At 53.2% G+C, this 13,246-nt stretch overlaps 1 protein-coding gene across 7 annotated transcripts in view; it reads left to right on the plus strand.

Moving 5' to 3' along the window:
- The window catches only part of Ptk2b (protein tyrosine kinase 2 beta), a 105,328-nt gene that overhangs the window by 80,443 nt on the left and 11,639 nt on the right, over positions 1-13,246 (plus strand). For all 7 annotated transcript variants that reach the window (XM_023561409.2, XM_003479370.5, XM_013143440.3 and 4 more), the window contains 15 exons: positions 240-314; positions 828-929; positions 1,477-1,594; positions 2,148-2,187; positions 2,519-2,565; positions 3,391-3,441; positions 3,814-3,911; positions 4,636-4,720; positions 4,886-4,986; positions 5,225-5,340; positions 6,188-6,288; positions 6,459-6,548; positions 7,257-7,461; positions 10,309-10,417; positions 11,593-11,658. In XM_023561409.2, coding sequence (XP_023417177.1) covers positions 240-314; positions 828-929; positions 1,477-1,594; positions 2,148-2,187; positions 2,519-2,565; positions 3,391-3,441; positions 3,814-3,911; positions 4,636-4,720; positions 4,886-4,986; positions 5,225-5,340; positions 6,188-6,288; positions 6,459-6,548; positions 7,257-7,461; positions 10,309-10,417; positions 11,593-11,658 — 1,404 coding nt within the window. The remainder of the gene's footprint in view (positions 1-239; positions 315-827; positions 930-1,476; positions 1,595-2,147; positions 2,188-2,518; positions 2,566-3,390; positions 3,442-3,813; positions 3,912-4,635; positions 4,721-4,885; positions 4,987-5,224; positions 5,341-6,187; positions 6,289-6,458; positions 6,549-7,256; positions 7,462-10,308; positions 10,418-11,592; positions 11,659-13,246) is intronic.

Consider the following 13,246-nt stretch of genomic DNA (forward strand, 5'->3'; position numbering starts at 1 on the left):
GGGTTCATGCTCCTACAGTGGGAATCACGTGGGTCCATGTGTGTCGGCCTCCAGCTCTGGAGCATGGTGGCGTGGGCAAGGTTTGGGGAGGGACAGGGTATAGGGAGAGAGGTTTAGGCAGATGGACCATAGTACCCACAACAGAGTGGTCCACATCTAGCTCAGTGAGCTTCCCTTCCACTTACTGAATACGATGTGGGCAAAGCCAGGGACTACAGTCCCCTCTCCTTTTATTCCAGCAAGGATGGAACATCACTGTGGACCTGGTCATCGGCCCTAAAGGCATCCGCCAGCTGACAAGTCAGGATGCCAAGGTAGGGAGACCCTGAGGGAGGGCCCACCTTGCCCAACCAACAGCTCCACTAATGGGTCTTCCCCTTTTTCTCCCTCCCACCCCCAGTGCTGACAGCAGAACCCTTAGGAGACCACCCTGCCCTTGGTGCAAGTTTGTAAAGCAAGGGTTGGGGTGACAGTGTGAAGCACATGGCTGTGACTTTGCTCTGCACAGGAGCGGGTGGTGCAGTGGTGAGGAGGATGCTATTCTAGCTCAGACAAAAGTGTTGCTCTTTCAAAGGCCATGTGAGCCAGTGACTCCCCTGGAATTCTGGGTCCCAGGTCCAGTCCTGAGTTTATAACCAGTTTGGCATGTGACCTTGGCATATGAACTTGGGCAAGTCCCACCTTTCTCCTCCGCACAGTGAGGGGCTTGGATCAGGTGGTGTTTCCAACCTTGTCTCACAGTCCCTCCTCCCTGCCCCTTCCTGGCCATTCTGCGTGGCCAAACCCATGGTGGGATGACTCTGAGCCCCTCCCTCCCTCTTCCGCAGCCCACCTGCCTGGCTGAATTCAAGCAGATCAAGTCCATCCGGTGCCTCCCGCTGGAGGAGGGGCAGGCAGTGCTGCAGCTGGGCATCGAGGGTGCCCCCCAAGTGAGTATCAGGGTGCCCCCCAAGAGGAGGCTCACTGCAGGCTGGACAGGGGTTGGGGCAGGCAAGGGGCCAGGGATTCCCTGGCTTTGGGGATTTTACTAAATAAACTGTACTAGTGGCCAAACAAGGTACCAGAATAACAATCAGTTATGAGAACATTCAGGAAACAACGCTATTCTTTATCTGAATGTCAGGAAAGAAGTGGGGAAAGTTACCGGGCTGACCAAGTGACCCCAAATCAGGTACAAGTCAGAGGCCCAGCATTCCCCAAGCGAGCAGTAATGCACAAATCACGATGTTATACTTTGTCCTTTCACCATTCTGTCCCTGCTCCTGCCTCCCCCTGCCCAGTTTCCCAGCCTCCTTTTTGCCTTTAGCCCTTGATCTCAGAATGAGACTAGGTGATCGATGGGAGGGCACCCCCTGGTGGTGACAGGAGATGCAAGCCGAGTGGTGCTGTTGGATCTGGATGGGGGGCGGGGTTTGCTTCTCCAGTCTTGTAGGTTTAGTCAGGAGATGTCACCTTCGGCTGGTTTCTCCTCTGCAGTCCCTGTCCATCAAGACCTCCTCCCCAGCAGAGGCCGAGAACATGGCTGACCTCATAGATGGTTACTGCCGCCTGCAGGGGGAGCATAAAGGCTCACTTATCATTCATTCCAAGAAAGGTGGGTGTCCCCTTCCAGGGAGAGTGGCCCAGCAGCAGCACAGCTGGGCCATGCAGGCCAGGCAGAGCATGGTAGCTCTGCCAGTGGCCCAGGAACCAGTACACAGGCTTGAAGAGAGTGGGGAGTCACCCACTTAGTAGGATCACACTCCTGGCCAGTACTCCCTGGGGGCCCTTGCTGGGATGTCAGCTGCAGGCCTGGCCCTGGCCAGCCACTCCTGGTTGTGAGCTGCACAGATGCCTGCTTCAGGAGCAGCTGGGTTTGCAGCCCCACGAAGGTCAGAGTCACCGCTAGATCCTGGCTGGTCCTTCCTGTGTGTGGCCCCGTTGGGGGTCAGGGGTCTGCGAGCAGGGTCAGCACTGAAGCAGGTGGTGCCAGCAGGGTGGAGTCAGATGGGAGGATTCCAGTTGCAGAGCTTCTGCCCAGATGCTGATCCAGAAGCAGGACAATGGGGAAGGGTCCCCCTGTAGGAGCTGTGAGAGGTCCATCCTCCATCCTTCATCCAGGCCCCCATGTTCATGGCTTCAACTTCTCTGCTCCTCTCTGTCCTCAGATGGTGAGAAGCGGAACAGCCTGCCCCAGGTCCCCATGCTGTGAGTATCACCGAGAGGGCAGAGCTCAGCCTGTGTTTGGGAAAGGAGGAGGATCATGCGGGGACCCTCACACCTCCCCCCTTCCAAGACAGAGTCTCAGCTGTTCACAGGGCGTGTCTGTACCCCACCCTCCAGTACACATGTGCAGGAATATTCCCTGTCACTGCCTGGTATCACCTGTGGGAGGGGAAGGGCCACAGCTCCTAGCTTGTTACCAGCTAGCTTTGCCGCTTCTACAGATGGGATGGGGGGTGAGAGGTACCCAGGCTGCCTGGGGGAGTGCTGCCCAGTTCTGAGTTCACCTGGCTTCACCTTCTCCCCTTTTCCACAGAAATCTGGAGGCGCGGCGGTCCTACTTGTCAGAAAGCTGCAGCATAGGTGAGCCTGCCCGCTCCCCTCTGCCTGCCTGTGCTCCCTCCTCTCTGCCCCCTCCTGCCTGTCCCAGTGGTGTCACCAGGCAGGCCCTTCAAGTACAGATGCTGTCACTTCTCGAGGAGTGCTTTAAACCATCATTAATGGTGACATCGAATTGTACTGGGTGATCAGTACATGGCATGCTGTTGTTTATCTTTGCTCAGCAGATGGCCCCAGGCAAAATGCCATAGGTTGAGTGGCCTGAAAACCAACATATACTTCTGTGCTGGTGGCTGGCAAGTCCAAAATCAAGGTGCCACCAGATTCTGAGTCTGATGATGGCCTCTTTTTGGTTTGAAGATGGCTTTCTTCACATTGTGTGCTCAAGTCATGGAGAGAGAGAGGGCTCTGGTCTCCTCCCCTCCCCTCCTGTCTTCTCTCCTCTTCTCTTTTCTTCTTTTTGAAAGGATACTAGTCCTGTAAGGGGGATTCCACCCTCATGACCTCATTCAGCCCAGTCACCTCCCAAAGGACCCACATCCTAAATCATTGCATTATGATTTAGGGTTTCAACATGAGTTTGGGGAGGTACAAATACTCAGTTTATTATGGTCCTAAATGGGTAACCAAGTTGCCCTAAATAAGCCAGCTGGGAAACAGCAAGAAAGGACTCAAGCTGAGGTGCTCTGGGCTCTATAGTTGACCCAAAGGCTGGGACAGGAGTCTGGGACTCCCTGGACTCTCCCCATCTCTACCCCTCGGTTGTGTTGGCCTCCAGGCCTCCTGGTTCCTGGCCCTGCCTGGTGAGGTCACCCTGCCCATGGGCTGGGCCTCTTCCTGTCTTTCCAGAGTCAGACATCTATGCAGAGATTCCTGACGAAACCCTGCGAAGGCCAGGAGGTAGGTCCTTGATCCTACCACCATGGTGACCACAGTCAGGGCCCCAGGAGGCAACATGGTAGGGACTCATGGAGAACGTTCTGACTTCCTCCATTTTCCTCATCCACTGAGATGGGCAAAGCCTGAGAACTGAGGTTGGGCTTTTCCTATGCCCTGTGTCATGTGACTGCCTACAGGGCATCTCTAAGGGTGTGGACCTGGACGATGGATGGCCCTTCCTAGGGTTGGAGACACTGGGACCTGCTCAGCCCCTTTCTCAGCCCAGCCCCTGGATCCTTCCCCAGGTGTTGTCGGAGGTTTAGGGCAAAGCCCAGTTAGAGTCTACAAGGGGTGCCCTCCCCACTGTGCCCTGTGACCCTCTGTTCTGTGCAGGTCCGCAGTACGGCGTCGCACGTGAAGACGTGGTTCTTAATCGCATTCTTGGTGAAGGCTTCTTTGGGGAGGTTTACGAAGGCGTGTACACGAACCACGTGAGTCTGGACTCGTCCCCAGGGGCTCTGGGCTGTTTGGAGGTGGCAGCTGTGTGGCATCCACACAACCTGAGGGTACTAATAAAATGCCCAGGGAGCAGTGGGTGGATGAGTGCCGCTCCCAAGAAGCTAGCAAAGCTCTAGGGTGTGAAGCAGAGGCAGGAGCTGGAGAAGGGTCACTGAGGAGAGATGGGAGGACAGGACAGGATGCCATCCCTGGAGGATGAAAGGCAGGCCCCAGGGAGGAGGCACAGCTGCTTCCCAGCCACAGAAGGACCGCCTTTGCCTCCATGATCCAGCTTCCAGCAGGCTGGAGAAAGGCAGAGCGTAAGAGAAAGGGCAGCACAGTGTACAGCAACAGTAAAGAGCCAGAAGAACGCTTGGGCTGCCTCTGATGGTGGCCCTGCCACCTGCCCACCAACCTTGGATGGATCACATGGCTCCTGGGCTCAGCATCCTCTTCCTGACTGCCCAGCTGGAGATATTTGAGCTCTGAAGCCCTTTCAGGTTCTCACATAGCCTGATCAAGAAGAAAGAGACCAAAGAGGAGAGGAAGAGAAAAGGGTGGCAAAGGAGAGGGGGTGTCGATGTGCCAGGGTGAGGCAGGTCACCTGCTTTCCCTTGGCTGGGGCCCCGTCTGCAGGCCCCATGCTGAGGCTGGGAGGGGACCCTTTGCTTAGAGTATTAGGCTGCTCCGAGGTCTCTGAACACAGTCTGATTGCAGAAAGGGGAGAAACTCAATGTGGCCGTCAAGACCTGCAAGAAAGACTGCAATCTGGACAACAAGGAGAAGTTTATGAGCGAGGGAGGTAGGTGTCCCCTCGGGGGGATCCTGAGACACCCCAATCTTGGGAAGGGGGAGGTGCAGCAGTGCTGGGTCCCCTGCTTTAGGAGGGTTCCTTGAAGGTGATGTAGCAGGTTGCATCCATGCTATGTGACCCTGACCTGTCCACCGTCCCTCTTGCCCCCTGCAGTGATGATGCAGAATCTGGACCACCCGCACATTGTGAAGCTGATTGGCATCATCGAAGAGGAGCCCACCTGGATCATCATGGAATTGTATCCCTACGGGGAGGTGAGCAGGGATGGGGGTACAGACTGAACAGCACAAGGGCAAATTTAGAGCCTGGGGCCCTTCTCCCAGCTTCCGGCCTCCTGAAACACAGGCTGTGTCGGTAGAGGAAATACTCAGATGCCTTCATGCCCATGGGTTTGTCCCAAATGGGAGTGTGGGTTGGTGGCTTCAAACAGCCTGGCCCTAACTCTAGGCTGGAGTCACACACGAGTGCTGATGGCACCTCTCCCTCCTGCAGCTGGGCCACTACCTAGAGCGGAACAAGAGCTCTCTAAAGGTGCCCACGCTCGTCCTGTACTCACTGCAGATATGCAAAGCCATGGCCTACCTGGAGAGCATCAACTGTGTGCACAGGTAGGCATGATGGGCAGGGCCAGGCAGTAGCACAGGCCAACCTGGCATCCACCTGGTCTTTGGCCAGTGATTCAGAGACTTGGGCAGCCTCTGTGGACTGTTTCCTCCCCCAAAGCTTAAAGTAGATGCATGGACCCCACAGCTCTGCTACTAAGAGGAGCCCTAGAGGCTGCGGGGTCTGCCTGCAGCTCAGTACCTCTGGCCTTCCTGTGAGCCAGGAAAGGGTTCCCTATCTTCCCAGCTCACCAGAGCTCCCTCTTCTCTGGCTCACTGGCCACTGTGTAGCATGTGATCCAGGAAGAAGGGACTGAGCTACAGAAGCACAGAGGATGCCGGGGTCCCACTGGATCCTGCACTGGCTCCCAGAGCCCCTGTGACCATAGAGTTGGTCCCTCTTCTACTGGCTTCTTCATTCACTCATTCATTTACTACTCACTTGGCCAGTGTTACAGAGCCCCTTCTCAGGAACAAGCACTTTCCTAGGTGCTGGGACAAAATTAAGGTCAAACAGAAAGAAATCCTTTCCTCAGGAAGCTTACACCCCAGCAGGGGGTCAAATGTGAGATCTCAGTGTACAGGGGCTGAGGCAGCGGGGTCTGTTCCTTGTTTGTTTGGAATCACAGGCTTTTAAGCCATTGTTTCAGTAATACAAACATTTGAAGCAGAGCTGCCGGAGAAGCCAGCAGGCACTGGGTGGGTGGGCACTCCTCCGGGGGTACTGAGAGCTCAGCTCTGGAGTCGGCTATCTGGATGGGACCCCTTTCCTGCTTATAATTTGCTAGAGACTTTCCAAGGTCCTGGGGCAGCATCTCACCCAGTTTTCACAATCTTCCTTTCCTTCCTACAGGGACATTGCTGTTCGGAACATCTTGGTGGCCACCCCTGAGTGTGTGAAGCTGGGTGACTTTGGCCTTTCCCGGTATATTGAGGATGAGGAGTATTACAAAGGTGAGAAGACATTCCGGCCACTGCTGTGTTCCTGGAGGGGTCCCTGATGCTATAATCCCAGACAGAGGGATATTGCAGCTGGGCAGCCCAGGTCAAGGGTCAGTGTTTCTGGAAAATTCTGGATCTTTCTTCCCTCAGTAACTCCCATAAACTTCTTTGCCCACACAAAGCCTCTGTGACCCGTCTCCCCATCAAGTGGATGTCCCCGGAGTCCATCAACTTCCGCCGCTTCACGACAGCCAGTGACGTCTGGATGTTTGGTGAGTGGTGATTCCGGAGGGTGTAGAAAGGATCTCAGATTCTCGGCTCATGGGCAGGCTATGAGGGGTGCACAAGGACTCTCCTGGGTCCCCAGAGTCCTGTTCACTGTGGCTGCTGAGAAGTCCTAGAGGTGGGGAGGTAGGTGGTGGGAGGGAGGTGACTTGGGCCACAGGCTGGCTTGGACAGCATGAGGGCATCTTCCTGAGAAAGACTTTGTGACAGCCCAGGGACTAATGAGGGGACACCCTGAATGCCCCTCACAGAACGCAGGGCTCTGTGGATTCCCCACCGGCTCTCCCACAGCTGACCCTGTCAAATCTCACCATTATTGCTCCCATTTTCCAGACAAGGAAAGGGAGGCTCAGGTCAAAGGCTTGCACAGGATCATACGGGCAGGAAAGCTTGGCTTCCAACTCCAGCTTTCCGGGTGCTTCATACCCTCCCGTGCGGAGGTGCTGGTGATTCCAACGCCGGCCACCTCCTGATCCCACGGAGCCCTAACAGCTCCCTCTAGAGGGGTCACAGGAGGGACAAGTGTACTGCAGATGCAGGTGGCTGCTCTCGCTGCTCCCATGCTGGGCAAGGCTCTAGGGGCAGTAGAGGGGAGGGGAGACGTGGGTGTCCGGGCTGTGACTGAGCACTGCCTTCCAGAGTTGCCCCTGGGAGTTGCCCTCCCAGCATGGGCCAAGCCTCCTGTCTCCCTGCAGCTGTGTGCATGTGGGAGATCCTGAGCTTTGGGAAGCAGCCTTTCTTCTGGTTGGAAAACAAGGACGTCATCAGTGTGCTGGAGAAAGGGGACCGGCTGCCCAAGCCCGACCTCTGTCCACCTATCCTGTACACCCTCATGACCCGCTGCTGGGACTATGACCCCAGTGACCGGCCCCGTTTCACAGAGCTTGTGTGCAGCCTCAGGTGAGCATGGAATGGGAGCTTGGGCAGAAGTCGGCGTGGTGGCCCAGCACACCCTGCTCAGCCCTGCAGCACCTGGAGAGCTTCCTGTCCCAGAGCCCAGGGCAGCTCCTAACTCGGTTCCCGTCTGGTGGGCAGGAGAGCGCAGGTTCAGAATTAGTAACCTGCCTGAGGCAGTGATGGGGGGCTGGGACTTGCACCCCGACCTCCCTGACACTGAGCGCAGTGTCTTGTGGAATGAGCCAATTCTTCCAGAAGCTGCGCAAGGTACCCAGCAGCTCTCTCAGGAAGCTTTGGAATCCAAACACTGGACCTGAGTCTCAGGAGAGTGAGGGCCCATACTTCACAGAGTTCAAGGCATGGACCCTCCCTGCCTCTCCTCTGCACTTTGAGCTCCCTTCCCAGTTAGCAAGGAAAGGAGTATGAACTTGTTGACTCATTATTAAGGCTGTGACCCAGGAGTCACCTCTACCTTCAGATTGGGGGAGAGGGGACCTCACAGTGCCCAGCAACTATTCCTCCTCTAGGGCACTGAGAGGTCACTGGTGAAAGATGTTGTCTAGTTTAGGGGTACAGGATCCTGCGCTGCTGGGGTGGGTGGCTGAGCCTCAGCTGAGCCCAAGGTCAGCAGCCTCTTTGGGGCTAGAGTGAAGCCAGTCCAGGGAACATAAACGCAAGAGACAGACCATATAAGCGAGTTGACCTCTAGCTCAGTGGCCTGTCAGCAGGTGTCCAGCCTTTGTGTTCCTCCTGCGAGAACCTCTCACTGTCCTGTTCTCAGCAAAACACTGAGACCTAGCACTTTCACCTCTGTCCTGTGCTTCCCCACTGCTTACCTTGTATAAATAAAGACCCAGACCGCACTGGGTTGTGGCTGCCTCTCCATCCGAGAGGTCAGGGCCCACTCGGGCTCAGCTCTCCTTTCATCAGGGGTCCAGTTTTTTCTTCATCTCCCTTCACCTCCTCTCGGGGCCCTGCTGGCTGTGTGGGTCATGGCACACTTCCTTGGAGGTGAGCCCATCGTCAGCTCCCCTGCAAGTGACCAGCCTTTTATTTTATTTTATTTACTTCCTTTAAAGGTGAGGGTGTAGCAGGCTTTTTCTGTAAAGGACCTGACAGTGAATATGTGGGGCTTTGCAGTCTCATTGGGTCTTTGCTGAATTTACCCAGCCCTGGCAGGGCAGGTAGAAACCAGCAAGAGTGAGTGGACGGGGTAGCTGTGCTCAGTAAATCTTCATCTGTGGGCAGGGACATTTGAAATTTTGTTTAATTGCTGCATGTCATAAAATATTTCTTCCTTTTATTTTTTTTAATCCTTGAAAGTATGATAATCATTCTTAATTTGAAGTCAAAAAAATTGGTGGGAGGTCAGCTTTTGCCTGTGACCATAGTTTGCTGACCTCTGCTTCAGAGAGTCCCCTGCTCAATTAACCTTAAACATGGTGATGTTAAACACCACAGTCAAAGTGGTAATCTTTTTTTGAGGTCAACGAAATAGCCCTTTGAGATGCCTGTTGGGAAGCCCCCCCACCTCTCCGGGGAGCCTCAGGGATGGCCCTGCTAATGTGTGTGGCCCCCAGGACAATCTGCAAAACTGTCATTTAATAGACTTTTCTGTCCCCTCCTGCACCTCCATTGGCTCTCTGGATTAATTTTGTGTCTCATCTCTGTCCTGCACAAGGGAGATTTGAGAAGCCAGAGGATGCAGGGAAACTATTTAAAAGATGTCATTCAGGAGGTCAGAAGCTCTCTGTGAAGAGTGTGAGCTTGAAGTTTACTCTGGGCTCTAAGAACTGTGGAGAGCTGTGACAGGTATCTGTCCTTGGAGGGAGAGGGGTCACTATCAAGGACACCAAGCAACACCCCCAGGATGAAGTGAGGAGCAGGTTTCTCCGATGTGACCAGAAGGGTACCCAGAAAGCCCGCTCAAGGCTACAGCCTGGCGGTCCTTCCTTTTGGGATAAGAAAGCATTGAGTCAGCTTTGCAGAGGTAGAAAAGACAGTTTTAATGCCAAGTTCTGAGAATTTGTCTGTGTAATGATAGTTTTAGTATTTGTTGATTGACAGAGTGGACCTATTTGGTTTTTTAGGTTTTTTTTTGTTTTGTTTTTCTTTCGTTTTTATTGATACCAGGGATCGAACTCACGACTGCCTGCTTGCAAGGCAGGCGCTTATGCCGCTGAGCTAAATCCCCAGCCCCGAGTGGACCTATTTGTAAACACAGTACCAAGGCGTGCATATTCAAGAGTGTGTAATAGGACACCACTGGAACATGTGAATTTGTGGGGCCCCTGCAATAAGCCCAGAGGTCCCTGAGGTCTGTGACTGTCAGGTTTAGAAGCACTGAATGGGACTAGACAGGTGAGAGGCACAAGCTTATTTAACACAGGGCAAGTACACAGCCCCTGCCAGCACACACCAGAGATGAACTCATGGAATATTTAATGTGATGGATAACAGAAGCCAGGACTGTGAAGCGAGCAGGGGCACTGGGAATCCATACAGGGCATTGGAGCCAACAGCAGGCTCAGGAGGGCAAGAGGCAATGGGAAGGGGTGCTGCCCCAGGCTTCTGCTGCCCCACAGGGCAGGTTCTGTTTCCCCGAGGACTTCTTTTCACCTTGGACCCATTCTTTTGATCCTCGTATGCTTGATGTGAGGGTGACCTCAGACTCCATATCCCAGTCTGATCAGGGGGTCTCTCCAGGCACTGTGGAGCAGATGGAGAAGGAAACTGGGCACAGTGGCCCCCAGCCAGGCCTCTCCTGGCTCTAGTGTAGCACGAGGGAGCCCCAGAGAACATCTCACATTCACCCTGTTGCTCTCTCTATCTGACTTGGCTTTCCGGCAGCGACATTTACCAGATGGAGAAGGATATTGCTATAGAGCAGGAGAGGAACACTCGCTACCGAACCCCCAAAATCTTGGAGCCAGCCATCTACCAGGAGCCCCCACCCAAGGTAAGCCAAGCCCTGGCCTTGCTGGTCCCATGAGTCACAACACAGCCTAGTGCCTGCCTCACCCACTGCCCTCTCATTGCATAAGCAGGATGCTCCCTGCAATCTTCCTCCAGCCCTGCAGCCCAGCCGTCCATCAGCTATCATCACCTGCATGCCCAGCAGCTGGAATCTGAGATGCCAGACACCTTGTGAGAAAACTGAGTCAAGGATGATCAGCCCTCAGTGGTTGCCCTTAGGAACGGGTGCTTTTCTTTTAGGAGCTTTCTAGGGATGAGCTAGATCCCCCTAAGGACATATAGATCTTAGGTCCATGCTCTCTATGTCCATGCTTTCCAGGGCAGGCCTGGGCTCAGGAGCCAGGGCCCCACCACCCCATCCTTAGGAGGTTGGGTTTTCAGGAATCAGCCCTGTATTAGTGAGCTAGAGCTGCCATAACAAAACACACAGAGTGGTGTAAATAGCAGACACTTAAGGTCTGCAGGCCAGGAAGTCCAAAATGCAAGGCCCAGAAAATTTGATACCTGGTAAGGACCCCTTCCTGGTTTATAGGCCACCTTTTTACTGTGTCCTTAGCTGGTCATCTGTGGTCTCTGGTTCCATTCTAACGGGGCATCAATCTAATCATGGAGTCCTGTGTTATTCCCTCATGTAACGCTGATCACCTCCCAAAGACCCCAGCTCCTAATATTGTCGTACCTAGGGCAGGACTTTAGTATATAAATTTGAGAGGTGAGGATAAAGCATTCACTCAGCAATACCTGATCTGGTTCAAGGCCTTTTCTCATTGTCCTTCTTGTCTAGCATGAGCTGCCCTCTTCCTCGGGCCTGTCTTGGTTTTCATCTCTGTGAAAGTTTTGTGAGTCCTTGAGCTCTCAGTGACTTCCTGCTTCTGAATGTCTGCAGCTGCTCTTTAGTGATTTGGCAGGTGCTCCTGTGTACAAGGAGCCTACACACACACACACACACACACACACACACAGCCCCAGGAGGGCAGAGAGGACAACCTCTGCGCCTTCACATCCACCTTCCCATCCCGCCAGTGCAACTGGTGCTCAGCAAGTGGATGCAAAGTGATTTTAATGACTTTGTCCCCCATCTGTCCTTCATTGTGAATTAGCCTGAGCTGCCTCTGGATTGAAAACAGTGACTGATGTAACTCTGTGTTCTTCCTGCAGCCCAGTCGGCCCAAATACAGACCCCCTCCGCAGACCAACCTGCTGGCTCCCAAGCTGCAGTTTCAGGTAAATGTGCAAGCAGGGGGCTGAGGAAGGTCAGGTCCACCTATTTAGAGGTGCCTCCTGAAAGTCCATCACTGTGCCTTTGAGAGGTGACACAGGTCTGCTAAGGTGGTATAGATGGTTTGGGTTGGCTTTTATTTGGAACCTAGGGTAAGATTTGAGCGGATCAAAAGAACAGAAATTCGATTCTACCAAGCTATCCTCAGCTAAGAAGACCTGCCTGCCGCCCAGTCATCTGTCTGCAGTGTCTGTTGCTTAATGTGCCTGCTTGCAGTTGCCTTCTCATGCCTGCAGCTTCCCTGGCCTCTTCCCTAAGCAGGAAGGAGCTGAGGACTGATGATGTCCCCAGAGAGTGGAATTGCTCCCTGGGGCTCCCTGAAGAGGCTCTGGCCAGGACCTGATAGACAGTGAGGAGGAAACAGGGTTCAATTTGAGCCTTCTCCATCCATCACCACTGGCCATGTCTTGGTACTTTTCTCTCATTGCTGAGACAAAATACCCAATGCCCAAAATGAAGGAAGGAAAGCTTTATTTAGCTTACAGTTTGTGGAGGTTTCAGTCCATACTCAGCTGGCTCCACGGAGGGTGGCTTGGCTGAAGGGCGACTGCTCATGGCTGATGCAGCAGATACCAACAGTGATAAGAGCAAAAGGATAAAAGGGAGGAGCAAGCTACTTCCCTTCCCTTATATTGTATGCCAGCTACCTGACCCAGAGTGGGTGCAGCACTCACATCGCCAGTCCCAGAGCTAGACAACAAACCAATCACAAACTCTAGATTCAGCCACCTTTAAAAGGTCTGCTCTGCAATGACTACATGAGGCTTTCAGGGAACATCCAGACACAAACCATAATAGGCCATGAATTTCCCCAAAACTGCAGTCCTTGACTCAGAAGCCCCCGCCCTGTGTCCCTGTCTGGCATCTGGGTCAGAGGAGCCCATCTTCCTCTTCCTCCTCTTAAATCACCCCGCTCAGAGTTACTGTTCAAAAATGGAGCATTTTGCTAGGGATTTAGCTCAGCAGCATAAACGCCTGCCTCATAAGTGCTAGGTCATGAGTTCAATTCCCAGTACAAAAAAAAAAAAAAAAAGGAGCATTTCAATCAACAGAAACAATGTCAGTCTGCAAAATGCTCTTTGCAAAAGATTACACCCTACAATCACTTTTATCTTCCCAAGGAAATGTCCAGGCCACAATAAATGCAGCAAGAGCTAGCAGATACATCTTCTCTGTGGCGAGAAAGCACCTCGAATCTGAAGGCAGAAACATTGTCTTTAAAACCTAGCATGGCCTTAGAAAGGAAACATCTAAAACAGAATTTTTTTAAAATTAAAATAATTGCATGTGTACACACACACACACACACACACACACACACGAAGATGGTTCTCCAAATCTGTGGGTTCTACATCTGTGGTTTCAAACAACCAGGAATGAAAAATATTCAACAAAACAAAACAAAAGGCTGCATTGGCATTGAACATATACAGAATTTTCCTTGTCATTTTTCTCTAAATAATATCTGTTTACACAGCATTGCCCTGAACTAGGCACCTTAAGTAATCCAGAGATGCATTGAAGTATACTGGA

This window comes from Cavia porcellus, unplaced genomic scaffold (assembly GCF_034190915.1).
Source record: "Cavia porcellus strain 051 isolate PalLab524CR breed Dunkin Hartley unplaced genomic scaffold, mCavPor4.1 scaffold_24, whole genome shotgun sequence".
Taxonomy (NCBI): domain Eukaryota; kingdom Metazoa; phylum Chordata; class Mammalia; order Rodentia; family Caviidae; genus Cavia; species Cavia porcellus.